Below are 21,187 nucleotides of genomic sequence, written 5' to 3' on the forward strand. Positions count from 1 at the left end.
GATTTATTTCATATACACTACTTTATTCAACTATTTAATCCATTGTTTACTGCCAAATAGTATTAGTCAGTATGTTAGTTTTTGTTTCCGTACTGCCATTTTGTTAATTACACTGTCCAAGAATAAAATACATTCTTATATTATAAGTCATCATAATATTAGTCATTTTTATTAAAATGTTATGAGTATTACTTCTTGTCTGTTCTTGTTAAGGAAATATACTCTTCCACATCTATCATGCATTTCATTTGACACTACAAAAATATATAATATATTTAACATTAAGTAGTATAATTTTATATCTTACTCAAAAACACCATTTGACCTTGTAGCTGATGTGTCCCATTTTGTTACTGAATGTTAAGTATATTCTCCTTTTCTTATTTGTTTTATTAATTCAAAAGAACTATTTTTCAACATATATTATTAGTTTCTGCAAATTTAGGCTGATGAATATATTTATATAAGTAAAGGACTTTATTTATTTACCAGTGATTTATTTATTACAGTATAAGCAGAATTTTTATGCATTTTTATTCTTATTTACTTTTACTTTAAGCAGGACTTGACTAGTGTGGTCATTAACTGCTAGTAAAACCCAAAAAAATACACTGAAACTGCACACAGTATTATTTAACCTTGATTTATAGGAACTGGCTTACTGAACATGGTTTCAGCTGTTGCCATTCTGTATTTACTGTTTACCCTTTCAAATGTCACAATTGTACTCACTGAAACATTCCAATTGATGTGGAACTATTGGATTGTGAGGGGGTGTAGTTTATTATTTTACTCAATCCTTAAATATTTTAATTTTATATCTTTTGTTTTCTTTTTGCCAATGCTGTAATTTTTTATATTAAATACATATATTATTTTTTTCCACTCTTCATGTGATAAGTTTAACTTCATAGTCATGCTTAATTTTATACTCAGCTCCATTAATTAAGTCTTAGCACTATACATTTCTGTTTGCTTTGTATTTCATTTTCATAAGAATAAGATTTGTGAAGTCTCTCTTTTAATAATTTTTTCTATATTCATTTTCTATTTTAAATTTTATTGTTTATTGTTACTATTGTTATTAATCTGCTATTAATTTGTTCATTAAATAACAAATTAATTTTTCATGCTGTATGTACATCTCAAAATAGGAATTTATTCAGCACATATCATCAATCAACTTATTCATCCATAATATATATATATATATATATATGTATAATACCAATTAAATATATTATGCAAACACTACAGTGTACTACAACTTTTAATGAATTATAAAAATATTTCTTGAGACATATAACTAGATGCAGCTATTACATTTGGGTTTTATTGAGATATACAGATCAGAGACATGATGACAATTGATGTAAACTGAGGATGGCAAAATAACCCAGTTGTAGTTGTGATGTGAAATTTTTTCAGCAAACAGTAATTGAATTTCATTTACTTATGAGGGAAAATAATAAACATTAATTTGCATCAGTTATATTGTATATGTATTGAGGATTTATTGTTGGTACATTTTCATTATGTTGGTGTTACATTGAAATTTTTCCTAGCAAAATTTTTATAAAGCAAGTCAAAATATATAATGATGACTAAGGCACTTGATTGTTAATGCAGTTATTAAGTGAAACTATAAGATTAAATCTTCTATTTTTTTCTCATATTATTGTTTGTTTTTTAGGAATTGGAAATTTACTGCCAAAAGTAGTTTATCTGGCAATTAAAGTGTGAAGGAAATTTAGTAATTAAAATGCCAATTTGTACCATAAGATAGATCAATGGTTTTTGAAAACATAATGAATATAATCATATACAAAATTAAAATATTTAAATATGCATACACTGAATGTACGTCAAATGTACATAAACTGTACATGCCTGTCAAACATGTCAACTTGTCAACTTGACATGCATGTCAAATGTACATGCATAACTCTAAGGCTGTAGGTGATCTGACTTGAGTCACCTCCAAAAATTACATAGCCATTTTTAAGAATAACAAGCTTCACATGTCAGGTTATTATATAAAATGAGAGTGAAGTGGTTTTCCTTTGCTTTCTTCACTTAGCCAAATCTATAGTTGTATATCAGCCTACTGAAATGCTGATGATATTCAGTCCTACAATTAACACCTTCATTCTTTCCTCTACAGGCACCAGCTGTATAATGGACATCATTATTCTCAGCGAAAAAACTCTGTTGGTCCCTTGTATCATAGGTGCTTAACATGTGTCAGCCATGTACTCCTTTCTATTTTGAAACTGTGCATTAATGAATCGATAAATACAATCTGTCATGTAATAATACAAGTACTTTAAATATATATTTTATGTATTAGAAACCTAGCACTTTTTTAAGATAAATAAAATTTGTAATATTCATGGATTGTTAAATAAATTTAACACAAAATATATTTTTTCTGAAAAATACAAGTTATACATCCCATTATTAGATGATCATGTGAGATTCTTAATATCACTAAGTTGATAGAAGAAAGATAGTTTCATTACTCTAAATAATCCTTAGCTTTTGTCAGTTGGACATTATTTTTTTCCCCATTCCCTACTCCCCTGGGTCAGACATACAATCAAGTAAATCTCAGCCCAGGAGAGTGTCCTTTAACTTAATTGAGTTCCTCTGCCTACCAGTAGAACGTCCGACATGGCATGTCAGCTCACCGGTTGGATCTTTAAATCATCTGCCTCAAATCCCCAGGGAGGGTTAACCAGGCTCGACTATGTTGTTCCTGCCCGCCCCCCCCCCCCACCATAAGGGACCAGGACTTGGTCAGTCAATTGCCTGCCTCTAACTGCCAGGAGAGGGAACCAGGCCCGACTATGTCATTCTCAGGCGGAAAGCATTTGTTTGCTTATTCTCTTCCATACCCTATTAATTACAACACCCATGACAGATCTGACATATAGCTTGATTGATAGAAACTTTAATTCATACAAGTAGGTTCTATTGAATTTCTAAATTATATTCTGCTTACAGTAAATTGTTAAAAACTGATAAATAAAATTTAGATAATAGTATATAACTTTTAGAAAAAAAAATTAAGTGGTATCAATAAAATGAATAATGTACCTAACTGTAAAATGTTTTATATTTTTATATATATATATATATATATATATATATATATATATATATATATATATATGTAGTGTTCATTAATTAATGAATATTAGTATTTTACTGTATTACAAAAATTTAATTGTAGTAGAATACCATTAATTTAAACTTGGTAATGCACTCCTAGCCTTGATTACACATAGTAAGATCTAGATTAGCCTAAAGGCACTTTAATTTTCACTGTATCAGTTGTGTTTTTTATCCTAAGCTAAAAATTAAAGTATTTTTTGAAAATTTATATTCAAGAATTCATGGCTAATTATAGACTGCTACAAAAATAAAAATATGTAGTTTTAAGTTAGAGAAAACTATACTGTGTATAGTTTATCCAGCTTGTTATTCTGAAGCATCTTGTGTAATCTCTTAGGCATTTTGAGATCTGCTGTTCATTCATAATTGTTGATCACTTTTTAACTATACTCTAAATTTTAATTTTACAAAAATTAGTTTGATTTATCGAGATGTCTGAATTAATGGTATGAATGCTACTGTAATTGCAGAATAGTTTTATTATGATGTTTATTAATTACACATTAATTATCAGTTTGCTAAATGAAACAGTTTAAATAATTAGTTGTTGAAATTGTTAAATAATCAGTTTACAAAAGAACACATGATAACTTTTATAGTGATAAATATTAATTGGCTGGTATTTTTGAATGAAAGGTTTTTTCTTTTCATGAAATCTTGTGCATCAAGATTTATGAAAATGTTTTTTTTTAACATATCTTGCATATATACTTTTCGAATCAAGATTTTTTTTTTTTTAATTATATACCTTAAACATTTGTTGTGTTTTTGTTTTATTTTTTATTTTTTTAATGAAATATAATTTGCATATGTTAGCTTGAGATTTTTGTATTTTGTTGGACATCTACATTTTATCTAAATGTAATTAGATATATATGTAAGTGATTATGTATTACTGAATAAATAACTGTGTTCTTAAAACACGAATTCCAGTGTAAATAAGTTTTTATACACAAAAACTGCATTTAGCATGTTTGTTATTGATTTTGATACAGAAAGATGAAGAGAAAAAAGAAGAGGCCAAACCTGATAAAGAAATTGATGGCCTTGAGGTAAACTGGTTTTTTTTTATGGTTGTTTTTACTAATTAATTCTAACATATTTATGTTGTTTTTTGTTATTCATATTATTACTTTTGTCATATGTATGATTCTGTGTATGTATGAAAATGTTTGTGTTTATATTTTTAGTTTATTACCGTTGCTGTTTTGCATTTTATGAAGTTCTATTTGTATTTAAAGATTATTCAAATTCTTCATAAATATGTATTTTATTACATTTTTTTTAAATTGTTAGAAAGTATTATTCAAGCTTCACTTTATGATATGCATATGGTGTGCAGTTCTTTAGCACATACTGAAGCACAATCAGTGACTTATCAAAGTATTTTATACACTAATCACTGTATTTCTAAAAAAAATATAATTATTTTATTGTTATTGATAACTCATAATCCAATTGAGATGTAGCTGAATGATTAATAGTACGGTATTTCCACATGTCATGCAATTTCAGGAATAGGTGATCTATTTCATTAGGAGCCTAATCTCTACCTTTTTTAAAGGTAACTCTTTAATTTCTAAAAGAAAAGCAAGTTTAAAATCATTGATAATTAATGTGATTCTCTCAGCTGCCAAATAATGCCTCGCTCTCAAAGGATTATGTATTGACAGCAGGTACCTGCTGTTTGAAGGGAATTTTAGCCCTTGGAATGTTGTGGAATTGTCTCGTCGAACTGCATTCCCTCTTAATGTAGATCACCTTTTTATGCCATCCTCTTTCCTTTTTCCTTATTCTTGATTTTTTCTTCCCAATTTTCATCTATGGACATAGGTCTGATCCTACTAGTTTTGCGCTGAGGATGCCAGGATCAGTAGCACTTCCTTGTTTTGATCTGGTGGGGAAATGGTCTGTGGTCTGATTCAGAGACTCTGTTTCCTGTCTGGTAGTTGCACAAGTATAATCGGAAATTCACCTATTGGGTTAAGCCAGGCATCCTAAAATATAAATAGGTCATGTTACTCTTGGTGTGTGTGTGTGTGTGTGTGTGTAAATGGACTTGCTTAAATTCATGACAATTGAACTTTGTGAGTTTATATTTATAAGCAATTTAACTATAATTTTTTTTTTTTAATTGTGCCAACTTCTTAATTTCAGCTATTAGCTATAATACATTACATCAGCAATGATTTATCAGAATTTCATTTGCTCACATGCTTTTTTACATATTTATTCTTTACTTATTTTCTAATGGTAATTATAGTACTGCCTTTGCTTATATGTTTCTATTTTAAATATATTCTTTATATTTATGGCTTTTTCCAACTACCCTTAATTTTGCTTTCTTTGTATTTTCTTGTACTGATGCAGAATTTTTATTTACTTCTTTTGGTATATATTAATAAGAATAAGTATTTTATTAAAATATAACAAATCAGGTAGGCATTTTTTTAGTATGCTTACACAGAATGGCTTTCACTGTCTTCACTCCGCTTAAATGGAATCTTTGGCATGATGTGAAAAATGCCTTAAACTAAAATTTTATTTTCAGAATAATTTTTAATGATAATAAATCTCTGAGGTTTTCTTATTTATATCCATTAAAAATTAAACTTTTAATTGTTGTAACTTTTTATTTGTTGGTATATATTTTTTACAGCAGGAAGATAAAGATGTAAATTTAACTGATAATGGTTAACTAGTTATTATACTTCATAAAAGTAACTTCTTAACTCTCTGTGTCTTATGCACATTTTAAGATTTGTAACTGAACTTCTATACTGGCCATTATTAAAACAGAAGCATATTTCTATGTGTGGGTTCTTCAAATTTGTGAAGTTCTATGTTTGGTTGAACACTATGGTATATTTGTAATATTGACGTTTTTAAAAATACTATATTATTGAAATTAACACTGCTTTGTAGTAAAAATTAAAGGAAAAAATTCAGTGCAGTTTTTTTTTAATTCTTCTGAAAAATAAAATATAGGATGCTGTTAAATTGAATAAAAAAAATAAAATAAAAAAGATTTTTGAAGAAATTATTTTTTTAATAGAATGTTGCCATATATCATATAAATTCATATAATTATGTATTCATAAACTTATCTATTGGTTTTGTCGTTAATACTTTTGAAATTGGAATCCAATTTTTCATTATGCTAACTAACCCACTTGAATTATCAAAATTAGTACTACATCAACATCAACATGGAAATCAAACTAGATTAAGTCTATATCAAAATCCTAGAGTGTACAATACTCATAAGAAAATATGCCATATTACTGCACACTTTGTGACTGGCATATATTAAATAACCATAGTAGAATTATGTTTCAAGATTTATTTTTCCTTAATGGAATGCTCTGCTCAATATAGGCATTCTTATTGAAAGACGTTAGCTGTATTGAATCTTAGATATCTAAGGAATTAATGCCTAATGTGCATTTACTTTGAGAAATTCCAACATTAAAAAATAGAAGTAATTCCCATTTCTTTATTGAACCGCATTGATTAATTTGTATGATATTCCAGGAGTCTCTGAATATCTTATGCAGCTTTGTGAAATTGGAATCCAAACATTGCTGCATCCCTTAATCATTTAGTCAGTACTGCAGCTTGTTCATTAGCCATAGTTCAATTGGTAGGTCAGGATGTGTTATAAATTAGAACCCAACAACAGATTGACAATATGATTACATGATGATATGATGATATGGTGACAATATGATAATACTGAGAAGCTGATAGCATTGAAGTTAATTGGGTGAATTATACCAGATCAATTATTGAGTTACTGTATGAGCAATATCCTTCACGCGAATTGTGGAGTCCCTCAGCTCAGTTTTTGGACCTATTCTATTTCTAATTTTTATTAATGACCTATTCTCACATAAATTTTATGGTAAAGCTATGTTTTTTGCAGATGATACTGCTCTATTGTATTCATCTAAGAATCTTGATAGTTTACAGATTGATCTGGATAATTTAGGCTTATGGTTTTATGTCAATAAATTAGCTGTCAATAAATGCTTTAAAAACCAAATATCTCATTTTTACTGTATTTTTTATCTAATTTTTATTTTTTTTTTTTTTTTTCTCTTAATTTTTTTTTATTTTTTACTTTATCATCTGCTTCCAGCTTATTAACTTCATTAATTTACCATAATGTTAATTCTGCTCATATTCAATTATAATATGATTGTTCAGTCATATCTCAGATGAATTTTATTAAATAAAATTCTTAGGGTTGATGGTAGATGACAAATTGTCATGGAATTTGGATATACAGAGTTTGAAATTTGCTTATATTCATTAAAAAATGTTATCATATAAGAAGGTTTTTTCTGGTAAAAGTTCTTCGTCAAATCTACTTTGCTCTAGTTCATTTTAAATTAAATTATGGATTGCATTGCTGGGGATCAACCTATATATCAGTTATCTTCAACAAATTATAATTTTGCTAAAAGCTATTGTTTGGGTAATGTGTGGTGTGAGTAGAACACATTCTTTCCTTTTTTTTTTTTTAAATCTGTGTTTCCCATTAGATCTCTTTTCGTTTATAAGTTGCTTCTAATCTTTTACAAAAGAAATGGTAATGCTGGGGTGGTGATAGCTAAAAGTGAAAGCTTTATATATAACTAGGCAGACTTTTAGAGGAAGTATTGTTGTTTCAAGGCCTTATTTTACATTGTTTCAAAAAACTTTTATTTTTCTAACACGTAAGTTCTTTAATTACCTGCCTGGAAGTGTAAGAATTACCTGGAAATGCCTGTAATTTGAATCAAATAAAATTAAGTTAAATTAAATTTAACTTAAAGGAGTGGATTTTCTCCATGACAATTGATGAGAGGAAGCATTGTATTCAGTGGTGATTTAGTTTAATTGAAACAGTTGTCGATTTAAAATTTTAATGGGACCTTAATGTACTTATATTTGTACTTGGTCAGTGTCAATATTGTGTTGTGAAATTAGGTGTGTGTGTGTGCATGTGCATGTGCATGTGCATGTATGTGTGTGTGTTTGAGTGAGCAAGAGAGAGAGAGAGAGAACTGAAAAAAACTGTGCGTGTGTGTTGGGAATTGCAGTGTTGATCTGGTACTCCTGTCTACAGTCAGACTTTTGCTTTGTAGGTAGTGTATTTTTAATGTGTAATTATAGTATTATCTTTATCAATATCAGGATGCTAAACTTATTGATAGAGTAAATTGATTAAATATCAGTACATGCTAAATTAATTGACTAAGTGCTTTATATTTTAAATAATGCATTGTATTGTATCAATTCTGTCTTTTTTATGTTTTTATTATGTATTCATATTGCGGTTGAAATAAAAAATAACTGGTTCAGCTTGGCCTCGAACTATTAACCCTCTACCCACAGACAGATGCAAGCACTAATCCTTGGCAACAATACAAAACTGTTGAACCTTACTGATAGTTCAACAATTTTGATGTTGAACCATCACTTCCAACCATGTTCAATCATGCTTTTCTCATGACTAAATTTACATAAGTGAATAGTCAATGCTGTTAGTTGCTTTTTATTTCTTAAGTAACATTTACTGAAAGCCAAGAGTGTATACAAAATATTTTTGACATTTAATAATAGCATTTTAATAATAATTAATTAATTATATCTTACATATTTCAATAATCTTCTTTTTTGAAGTAATTATTATGATGACCAATTTTGCATTGAATATGTATTAATTTTATAGAACGAGGAAGTGTCCAAGACAGAAAAGAAGGTTGTAGAAAAGAAGAAGATTGAGAAGGTATAGTAATATAGTAATTCTCTTCTTCTCTTCTGATTTTTCTGCTTTTTTGCTTCTTAATATGTTATGCATTAACTTATTATTATGTATATTTTGCTATTTTTTTTCAAACTTTAATTTATATTTTATCTCTTATTTTTTCTGTCCTTCTTTTATTTATTTTTCTTCAGAAAATTTAAAAAAGTAATTAATTTCTTTACTTTTAATCTTACTGTATCTTTTCACTTCTACTTTTTTTAATTTTTTTCATCCATGATTCCATAAATACAATTTCACATAATTATATTAAAAGGTGAGAATTATTATTATTTTTTTTTTTTTTAAAGAAGTCAAAATATATCATTTATCCATTATCTTTCACATTTCAGCTACAACACAACATTGACTTTTATAGTTGACTAACAGACCTGGCAATGCTTTGCTATTCCTAGATTTCAGTACATATATTGATTAAATGAACACAATTTAAAGTTTGATAAAATATTTTAAAAATGAGCATTACGGGACTTCACAAAATTTAACCTTTCTTTCACTTTATTTCTTTTTCCCTTCTTCTCTTTTTCCCTATTTCCCTTTTTACTTTTTCCCCATTCCCCTCTTTTCCCGCATGTAAATTGGTCCAGAATTTTTTAGTCTATAGCAGACACACTTATGAACATTGCCTTTTATATATATATAGAAGAAGAAATTCTGTTTGGTTTTGTTTTGTAAATATCTCGATACCAGCACCACCTAGCAAGTATAGTTTTTGCAAAACTTTTTCTTTTCATATAATTAATATATTCTGAATATGAGCCAAATCAAACCATAGATACAATTCTTTGAAATATCTCGACCTCAGCGCCACCTAGCGGGTCCAAACTAGTTTCATCACAATTGGATGAATGGTATAGGAACACATACGGAACAAACAAACATTCATTTTTGTATATATCAATATGCATATCTAAGATATATATTATGCTTTGTAATATTTTATGATACATTGTTATTTTTTATTCTGGAGCCTAATATTTCTGTTTTAATCTTACTAAAATTTATAATAATAACAACAGTTAAAAATTCTTACTTTTAACTCAATTTTTAAAGCAGTGCATTTTTATTTATGATTTTTCAATCGGATATCAATGTTTTATAATTTTTTACACTTTTTAATTTATTGTTGTCTTAATAGAAGTTTACTGAAATCCTAGCAGTTCTGTTGTTTACCCATACATTAGTGTACATATCTACTCATTCCTAATGATTTAGTATCTTACTGATTCATTGCTAGTAAGATATTGAAATAATCATAAATAAATGTATAAATAATTTCTTGGTTTTTACTTTTATGTAATTTTCTTGTATAAAAGCAACTCTGATTTTATAGATATATGAATTTTTATGGAATCATGAATCTTTATTTTTTTATTCTTCTACTCTCTCTGTTAACTTTTTTCTGTTATTTCTTCTACTTTCTTCATTTTTCTTTATAGATTTTTTTTATTCGTTCTTTATTTAATTATGAATTGTATTTAAGTTATTTTATTAAAAAATTGAATAAATAATGTCATTAGAAAAAAGAAAACAAGGTGAAATTATTTAATTATACAATTTACCTTAAAGGCGTTGTAGATGATTATTTTTTCAGAAGCCTTTCCAAGAATGTTTAATTTAAAAAAATTAATTTTAAAAATAAAAAATAAATACATAAGAGATATGTGCAAGAATGCAAAGAATTATTTATGCATTTTTAATTTAGCAAAGTATTTATTACTATTCTCATTAGTAAAACAACAATAATGTTATATATATATATTTTTTTTTAATAATTCCTTTTGTCAGTAGTAATGTAATAATAATACCTTCTGATATCAATTGGCAAAGATTTTAGCTTATGATCTTGATAAGATTTGTTATTTAATAGCTTGTTATATTCAGTGTATGTAATTTAAATTTTTATATTGTTTATAATTTTTGGCAATAATTAGGGGAATATTTTGTTGTCATTTTTCTTGTTGTGATGATAAAGGTGTGATGTTTACATCTTTTGTAATAGTTATGATAGTAAAACTTTTGCACTGCAAGCCAAAATATTATATGTACTTTGCTCATGTTAAAAATTTTAGTTTTTACTTTATGCATTTAATTTTCTTTACTTGCATGTTAATTTGATGAAAATTATGATGATAATTTTTTTAGAAGTTCATGAACATTACTTTTCTTCATTAAATCTGTCTTTATAAATACAGTAACAGTAATAATTCATTCATTACTGGTATGCACATTATCACAATTTTGGTTTTATCATATATAACAATAAAGTAGTTAATAACAATAAAATAATAGCATTATCATGCTGTTAATTTTTATTTTCATACAATTAATATGTGTTATTCAATAGCTGTCAAATATATGTTTAAAACATATTAATTCGTGAAATTTTCATTCAATGTTTAAAGTTTGGAGGTTTTTTATTTATTTTTCCTCAAATTATCAATTCTTACACCATTGCTCTATAATACTTCTATTTATCTTAATCACTTCTATATATTTCTTAATTTTTATCTCTTTCTTGGTCTACCGATTGGGTTTTGCTGTTTTTCTCAGGTTAAGCATTTGTTCAGATTAAAAATGTTTATTTACCCACATATAATTTTAAAGAATATGTAATCAACCTGACTTCTTCTGTTATATCTAGTATCTTTATACACAATATTTATTTTCTATCTCAATTTCCTTTTTTTTACTATTCCATTTTTATTTAAATATAACATTGTTAGAAATATGCTGTTAGGTGATCAGATGGCTACACCCAGAATTATTTAAGTTTAGTGATGCACAAGGATGTGCTTATTAAATTAACTTTTACTTTGGTATTTTCCCCTTATTTCACTTTCTTTTAAATTCAAGTTCATACTCTATGAGAAGTTTTATGTGTTATGGAACAGCCAGGTTATAAGGGAAACAGTTTACAGTTTTGCTTAGGATCAGACATAAGCATGTGCAAGTATTATGTATAATTAATATTTATATATATGTTACATTTTGCTACTGACACTATATAAAAATGTGATGGCACTGACTTTACAAAATACATTTATTGTTTCTAATTGCATCTTTAGTCTTCTTATTAATATATGCATAAATTCAATAAACATCAGTTTATAAAACTGTTTCAACCAAGTATATAATAATCATTGAGTGCAGTTTTATTAATTAATGAGGCTTCTAACAAATTTATTTATATTTTATTGAAAAGATTGGAGGTGCTGTTAGAAACAGCAAAAGTGCTTTTGTGAGGTGAGTCACTTGTCATCATGGTGGTAAATATATTATACTGCATAAATAGGATAGCAGAGTCAATATTTTTAATAAATACATATTTGTAGAACGTTAGTGTGATTGATTTGTGTAATAATCTGAAAGTCTCCTGGATGTCTAGCAGTGTGAAATTTAATAAAAACTTATTGCCATCTGTATTCCTTGGTCATATAATTATAGTCTATCTATGACTATTATTACATATTCACCAAACATCAAGCCTTCCTCTTTTAACTCTTGTTTATTACAAAAATTATATTTATAAAGAAGTCAGTTATATTTAAAAGACTTATATTTCAGTACTATGAATAATTTTGTTAATTTAAATAGAAATAAGCTCCCATACATTATGCATTGAATGAAATTTTTCTCTTTAACCAAATATCATTGTTTGTATATGTGTGATGATTGTGGAATGTCTTGTATTGTTTAAATGCATGTAGAAAGAGGATTCTGTTATTGAAATGAACAAATTAGAAGAGAAAAAACAAGAAGTTATAGAAAGAAGGAAGTCTTCCATTTTCCTTGAGGTAAACATTTTTTTTTTAATTCTTAGATATTCTGTGATGTACATGTTTGTGTTTATGCACATTCACAGAAATCATGTCTTATAATTTATCGCAACTTTTTATTTTCATAAAGATGTTTTTATTGAGTAATTATAAGTTGAAAATACAGTGAATGTAAGGAAAATGATATTTTAATATTTTCTTTGTTCTTTTAATTTAATTTTTTACTCTGTATCATTTGACATTCATGCACTGTTCTTTCAAATTTTATTTTCCTACTGTTGTATAAATGGAAATTTTTTTATTATTTATACATTTTTCTAAATAGAATTTATAAAATAATGATAGTTCTGAGAAATCTTTACCAGAAATCTTTGTCTTTTATTTATCAGTTTAAATAGTAAACATTTAGATGCCATTAAAAATGTGAATTTTCATAGAAATTAGGTATCCAACAAAGATAATTGAAATTTTTAATTTCTAAATAATACTAACTGGTGATGCTGATATTTAATGTAAATATTTTTTTTTAGTAATGCTTACATAGTAAGACAAATATCAGTCCATCCTGTTCCACACCTTCCTATAACTTAATGTTGTATATTATGTTTATCTCCATAATTTAATGCATGTTAAATTAGTTCACATGTATAATATGTTAAAATAATCTTCATTCATGGATGTAGCTTCATTATTCAATAAATCATTACCAACTTCCTAGAAACCAACTCTTTATGTACATTCATTCTTTTCAAAATTGGGAAGATTAAACATGTAATCATGTAATCTTTATGAAAAAATTATTTCTATTTAGGTTTATTAATAATCAGTGTAATATTGTATAGGCCATGATGTAATTTAGATATTTTATTAGTAAAAAATTAATTATTAGATTCAGTGGTTTGGTTGATATCTGTTGCATCACTTATTATTTTAATAATCTTTAATCTTTCTTTCCTTCTTAAAGTATAATAATGTAAAGCTCCATTAAAAAACTTTTCTCTGGCATATAATGTTAGCATTTGGTAATATTACTGTATTATTTCATTATGAAAAATTATTTAGAGGTCTTTTCATATCTGAATATTTTGTCTGCTGTATCATCATATGTAACTTTCAGTTGATCTAAGGAACTCTTTCAGAATCTAAAACAAGATCTTTTATATATCCAGTTCTAAAAATACATACATTATTCATTTTGAGATTATAATGTCTTGCTGTAGATTTTTAGTTCAAATTCAGTTAGATAGTTTGTCTTACCCATTTTCAGGCACACCATTAAACCTTAGTACAGTATTCTATGAACAAACCATTGTAGTGTCAGTACAAGAATTAAAATCTGGTTAAAAGTCAAGTATATCTTAAATAAGTTTAAACCGGTTTGTAGCAGCATCATATAACATGTCATTATTGCTGGTTAGTGAGATGATAAACACTCACCTAATCGATTACATTTTTGCCATGAAACAATGAATAAAATTTTAAACAATCAACTTTATTTCTCATCTCTGAAATTCCAAATGTAATTGCACATTTATTTGGTTTGTTCTAATATTTATATATTTTTTCATGAAATAAATGTTTTTTTCTGTCAATGGATGTATTTATTATTTAAGTCTCTGGATTAACTAGAATTAAAAATTTGTAATGATATTTGAGGTATGATAACAATAACATCTAATATGGCCAGAGATTCATGTTTCATAGTTTTTTCCTTTTTCTACCTGCAATTTATCATCTATATTAAATCCCTTAGCATATAAGTAAATTTAACCATTCACTTATCATCAAACACTTCTGAAAAATTGTGTAGTAATAGCTTTACATTTGTTATACTTGTCAATAGTACCTGTATAAAAATTATAAATTAAAATTTACCTTATGTTTTATTATTTGAAAACATTCCATTTGTTCAAAACTTGCTTACATGCATTTTGAAGAACTTTGATGCTTAATCATCGGTTGTTTTAAATAAATTTGTGCTGAATTATACGCTTTGAAATGCATCTTGGCGAATTTTGAAAAATTGTTAAATTTCATGGTAATAAAACTTTAAGTAACTTTTAATTTATAGCACTACTTAATTAAATTACATGATTTAGCATTTAGTTATTCACATCATATGCTTCATATTTCTATAAATACTGTCATGTGATTGGAACACAGTGTTCATATGTACAAACTCATTTGGAATCTGTGGAAGTGAGCAATCTACATCATTTAAATCACCCCCTTTGTTTTAAAAGTTATTAAAAAATTTATAATTTAGTTGAGCTTTTGAATATTGTACTTATTCATGTTAATTCTTACATCATTGAATTATTATAAATTTTTCTTATAAAAAAGTATTAAAAAAAATTGCATCATTCACTCAGAAAACCAGAAGTTATCACAAAAAGGGACAACTCTGAGAAAGTCTGCTCCCTTTTTAAGTGGTTTCATTTTTATTGAAAACAATTATCCTCACTTAATAAAGATACCTATCTTTATTTTAAGCTTAGAGACTGCACATTTTGTGTAGTAATATTATTTCTTTGCTATAATTAATATATTTTAAAATAGTGTACTACATGTTTTTTTTAATTTAAATGTATTATTAGTTTCATATATATATTTACTAGTACTAATAGCTGTTTTTTTCTGTTTTTTTTTTTTTTTACAGAAAGAAGAGGAGAAGAAGGTAAAACTATTAACATATTCTCCTGAAGAATCTCATTATTTTAACATATTTATATTTATATTCTATTTAGTATTTAGTAAATATTATTAGGTTAGATTTTTTTTCAGTTGTCATTTGAATATTTTGAAGAAGATTAAGGTAAGAAAGCTTTTTTTATAATAATAATTATTATTATTATTATAAAACATAATTTATTATTATTGGTTTTTTATAGTTGTATGACTCCGCCTTTCTATTAATTTTGTTAATATATGATGTTAGAAAAGACATCTATTTCTCTTATAGAATGTGGCCACTGCTTCAGCTGAGCATGATACAATTATTCAAATGAAAAGTAAATTTTTAGGTTTTTTGTGTCTAAGAATCAATTTTTATAATTTGCAAAATATAAATGTTTTAATTTTTTAATTCATTTACTTTTTTAATTTAAACATTTTTTTTTAAATTTATTTACTATTTAATTAAAAAATTTTTCTTTTTAAATTTTGTTTACTTATATTAACAATAAGTATATCGATAACTTAAGAAGGTAAGCCTTTATTTAATTAATTACTTATTTTAGATAAGATGATTTGAAATATTTCTTATATTTTATGCATGTTTAAATGTAATGTGATACATTTGTAAAATCTACACTCTGAAAGTCAGTTTTATTCTACAGACTTCGGCATTTTACTCTCACTCACATATTATCAGTTGATTTAACTTCAGTTTTTACTCATAGAGAATTGCATGTATTTTTTTTATAACTAATTTTATTTCTTAAAATTATTTTAGTGAAACTAAACTTTATACGTACATTCTAATTTGTATCTACAATTACCATGTTTAGTGTTAATTTGTATGTTTTTCTTCTTACGTATTTTCCATTTAAAATTACATGTAGAATTGTTTATTCTGTTATATTTGAATGTATTCAAGTTACATTTGTAAGAACTTCCAATTGTATCAATTGCCAATTTGTATATATTTTTTTTTTATTTATAAAATATTACAATGTTAGTGTAAGCTTTGAACTACATCATTACTATATATCTAATTCCAATCCACATTTTACTACAATTTTATGATATTTCATATCCTAAATATTTTCAAAGTCAATAGAATGAAAAGGTCATGTACAGAAAATAGACTGTAGGTTCCACTAATGGTTAAAAGTTAATTATAGGTTAAAATCTAACTAATAAAGTCATTTTAACACATGTTACTGTCATTTCTTAATGCTATTTATTTTTAACCTAACAATTTAGTGACTTTTTTATTACCCTTCAGTGTTAATCTATTATAGTTTTTAGCCACTTTGAAACCTAGAATAGCATGAAGCATTACTTTGTGTATTTATTTTTTATTATTTTCATGTTTACTGTTTATGAAGATAGAAAAATATGTACGTGAGTTTCAGTGCAATCATTGAAAGCTTTGTATAGGAAACGCCATTCATTTTACTTTCTAATCTTTTACATTTGTCTCTGGTTCTAAGTATATACAATAAGTTACAAAATCTTTCTTTTGTTTACTTGTGAATGTATATACTTTGAGAAGATATATATAAATAGGTACATTTTAATTTTCATTAAATTTGATATGTGTCGCTTATTGTTTGATTATTCTGTGTTTTTCTTTAAGTGTGGAAATTGATTTTTAATTTCTTATTTATGTTTTATGTCTTAAATGGTACCTCAAGAGTTAACAAATATATATAATCTTCTTTTACTTGAACCTTAATTGACAATAATATAATTATCCTGTAGTAGTGAGAATATTGTAACACACTATGCACTCATAAACACAAATAGTACTTTAGTGGTAAATCATTCTCTTTATAATTTTCTTTATCTGATAATTTTGTTTCCCATATTTATGATTTTTTTTTTCTGTTTGTGAACTATAGTTATTTCCAACATTTTTTCACTAGCATATTTCTTAACAGCACATTTCAGAAATTTTTACTCTGCACAACACTATTGTAATTTTTTATCAATTTTGTTGCTGTAATTTCAAGTGTATTTGTTACATATACATATGTAAATTGGCCAGTCGCTAGATTAAAAAACATATGATAATAAGGGATTTTATCAAAACAAACAGTAAGGTTTCATATGTAGAATTCAGATATAGACAAATTTTATTGTACCCCAAAAACATCCTGACATATCCATCAGGGTATGTATATCCTAGTTTGGGAGCTGCTTGAATTCTTGTGTTAGTATCTAAACCTAGTTATTGGGTGGTTACATCAGTATAAGTATTAAGATGAGTTTAAAACGTGTAATGATTTGTATTCCATGTATAATTTAAATTTTCCAAAAGATTTCCATTAAAAGTTTTGTTAACAATTTTAGTCATATTACAACAATTGGACATTCGTTTATGTATTGATATTTATATTAAATTATTGCTTTTTAATTTTGAAATTAAAATCTATGTATTCTTCTTCATTTTTGTCACAATCTTTTTCCGTTAAGACAGTGGAATTGAATTATGTTTTCTGAATCATTTAACAGCCATATAACACAATTAATAGGGAATTGTGTTGTTAGGGAATAGCCCTAACAATACAATTAATTTTTTTTTATAAATTGTTGACTAGTTGGTTGTCTGACTTTGTAAATTATTTAATCTTTCTCTAAATAATTTATACACTTTTTTTATACAAAAATTTTATGTAACATATTTTTATTAAAAATAAATAAATTTTTGTTCCATGAATAATGAACATTTACAACAGAAGGAACCACCAGGAACAGATAAAACAAAACCTAAAGTTCCAGACACAACAGAACCTAAAAAGACTGACACTAAGGTAATTTATTACAAATAATACTCATACACATGATACAATCTTTTAAAATTATTTTAAACACAAATAGTGATTTCATAAACAGATATATTTTTAAACTCCGTTTAATATTTAATTTTGTTAATTTAATTATAATCTTTTTTTAATTATACATTTTCAGAGCATCTCATATTGCAGTTAAATTCTATAAACTAAATATGGTCACATTAAAAAAATATAAAATGTGTCAGAAAACTGTTTTTTTAAATAACAGTTGTTTTTTTTTGTTTTTTATATGATATTTCTTATACTGTCTGAACTTTTTTTTTATTTATGTATATGCACATAGATTAGAAGTGAGATTTAGTTTTTTTGCATGGTTTTAATGTACAATTGCACACAATGTGTTTCTTTTCAGAATTATAGACCAAATTATCGATTTTTTCCTGTTTGTTTAACACTTATTTATTTGTTAGGAAGGAAGAAAAAAATTATTTAACATTTTAAAGAAAAGTATGAAAAGTTATTAATCATTTCTGATTTTCACAGTATATCTCATTATTTTTAACAAAAGGGATTAATTAAAACAAAATTATTAGTACAATAATTTTCATATCATATTTAAATGTTTGTGATTGCTTTTGTATTGTAATTTTTGTGTTAAGCATTTTGATTGATGTCAATTGTTTATACTGTTTGTTGATTCATTTCTTTATTTTCATGTGTTGTAACTGAATAGAGTAAACCATTATCAGATAAACCTAAACAAATATAAACAGAAACATCTGAAGTGAAAAAGTATTGATGTTATAGATGATGCCAGTAGATCTGAATTACATAATGATTTAGGTGGGGGAAGTGATAGTAAACATCCATGGATAAAATAAAAATTAGCTGGTAATGAATTACAGACTAATCTATTTTCAAAAGACTGTGCATAAGTTACATACATCCATAGAGAACGACTTGCCAGTCATTACTGTATACTATATCAAATTATTGCTTGTTTTAGTTTGTATTGATCAGTAACTGAGTTAACTTTGTGTAAACTCTTTAAAATTACATTTTTGATCTAATGAATAAAAGTGTCTGGTTTTTATGCCTCAAGACATGATACCTAACCTTATCACAAAACAAAATTATTTATCAATTTCATGTCAAATTGTAATAGAATGTAGATAAAATTTGTTTAAATTCTCTTGAAAAAATAAAACTGTATATTTTTTTTTAAATGGTTTTTTTCTGTAAAATAAGTTTTCATCTACAATCAAAGTGCTAAGCGACTCCAAAATCTTATTTCAATTAGATTTACCTCATTTGATATGTGGTATTCATTGAATTTGGTATCAACATGCTTAAAAATGTGTTTTGTATTGGGTGTCTCATAGTAACTGCAAAGTTAATAGAAGACAGTTCATTATGCACTTATGTTAGATTACGATTCAGATATTTTGTCATATTCTATAAATGTACAATACATTTTTGGATGAAATGACATATTTTATGGTTATAATTAATTATCCTTTTTCATTTTCTTTGTAATACCATTAAAATATGGACTATTAACTCCTCTATCTTTTATTCTCTCAAGCTCAATATTTTCAATTTCTTACTATTTTCATTCTGCTGTTTTCATATTTATCATAGTACATAGTAATTAACATTTATCATTCTTTTTTTCATGTAAAATAATAAACAGGAGGAACCAGAATTAGATAGAACCAAATCCAAAGTAATTGAAATAGATAAGCCTACACCTGAAACAAAAATAACAGAAATTATAAAGGTACATTTACACCATAAAACATATTTCATTTCACACCTTTTATCATACATAGTTAAATATAATTGTTTTATAACTAACATTATTTTTCTTTAAGGAATTATCCCATCTTCAGTTTATTGTGCATTGTAATTGAATAATATTATCCAAATTAATTGAAAAAAGAATTAAGCATTATGATTCTTTCATATAAATTGTAGTTTAATGAACAATTTACTTAATTTTTTCTGTACAAAATACCAGTTATGTTTTGACAAAATCTTCTTTATACACGGTTTTTTTATATAATTCATTAAATTAATTAGATTGAAAATTAAATTTTTAGTTATGGTGAGCTTCATGTGGCTCTATACTTAAAGTAGAGAAAATGTAAACATAGCCAATGTTTCTAGTTGCTTGAAAGAAAAGGAAAGTAAGAACTTCATTTAAAATGCTACTATTCCTCAGTTTACTGAAAAATCAAGTAGAAAATCTACTCATGTTTGATTTATTTCAGATTCAAATATGTTGGATTGTGTGCCATACTTTTATTTAAAGTTTCTTAGAGAAAATCTTTAGTGATAAGTATATTTACACTCTTTTAATTAAAAAAAATGGAAAGTAATGCCACTGGATAAAAATTTAGTATTTAAAATGTACAGTTGTCTTAAGTCTGGTTGGAACAGACAGATTAACTAATTTTATAACAATAATATGTATTATAAACTCTGCTTATATCTGTGCAGGTTTTCGCATGTTTTTTCTTTTAGGTTTTCTTAATTATAAAGTTTCTGATTAAAACTGCACAATTAAAATGGTTTAAAATACATTCAATTCATGTTTCCACTTTTTTTTGCTTTAATAAATGACACACTATGTAATTTTTATGTTATACATTTTTAATAAAACTGAAGAAACCAGAGTTAGATAAAACAACTTAAAAAGATATACAGAAGAAAAAAAAGACAGATTTCATAAATGTATACTCATTTTGCGATGAAATTTTTCAAATTGCATTAACTTACTTCATTGCATTGCTTTCTCTTAAATGCGGTTATGTTTAAGTGCCTTATTTGTCCCTTGCTTTCTTTTAAATGCTATTTTATTTTAAGTGCCTTATTTGTCCCAGTTTTACTCAGTACTGTAATCTCTTGGATTGCACAATGTTTTTTTTTTCATTAATAGTTCCATTTTTTTCACA

At 25.8% G+C, this 21,187-nt stretch overlaps 1 protein-coding gene across 50 annotated transcripts in view; it reads left to right on the forward strand.

Annotated features, from left to right (window-relative positions):
* Positions 1-21,187, forward strand: part of bt (projectin protein bent) — a 432,362-nt gene that overhangs the window by 137,937 nt on the left and 273,238 nt on the right. For 29 of the 50 annotated variants that reach the window (XM_075363582.1, XM_075363597.1, XM_075363590.1 and 26 more), the window contains 6 exons: positions 4,173-4,229; positions 8,897-8,953; positions 12,700-12,786; positions 15,428-15,445; positions 18,174-18,248; positions 19,924-20,010. In XM_075363582.1, coding sequence (XP_075219697.1) covers positions 4,173-4,229; positions 8,897-8,953; positions 12,700-12,786; positions 15,428-15,445; positions 18,174-18,248; positions 19,924-20,010 — 381 coding nt within the window. The remainder of the gene's footprint in view (positions 1-4,172; positions 4,230-8,896; positions 8,954-12,699; positions 12,787-15,427; positions 15,446-18,173; positions 18,249-19,923; positions 20,011-21,187) is intronic. The other 21 variants (XM_075363629.1, XM_075363631.1, XM_075363628.1 and 18 more) reach the window with 10 other exon arrangements.

This window comes from Lycorma delicatula, chromosome 4, assembly GCF_047948215.1.
Source record: "Lycorma delicatula isolate Av1 chromosome 4, ASM4794821v1, whole genome shotgun sequence".
NCBI classification, from domain to species: domain Eukaryota; kingdom Metazoa; phylum Arthropoda; class Insecta; order Hemiptera; family Fulgoridae; genus Lycorma; species Lycorma delicatula.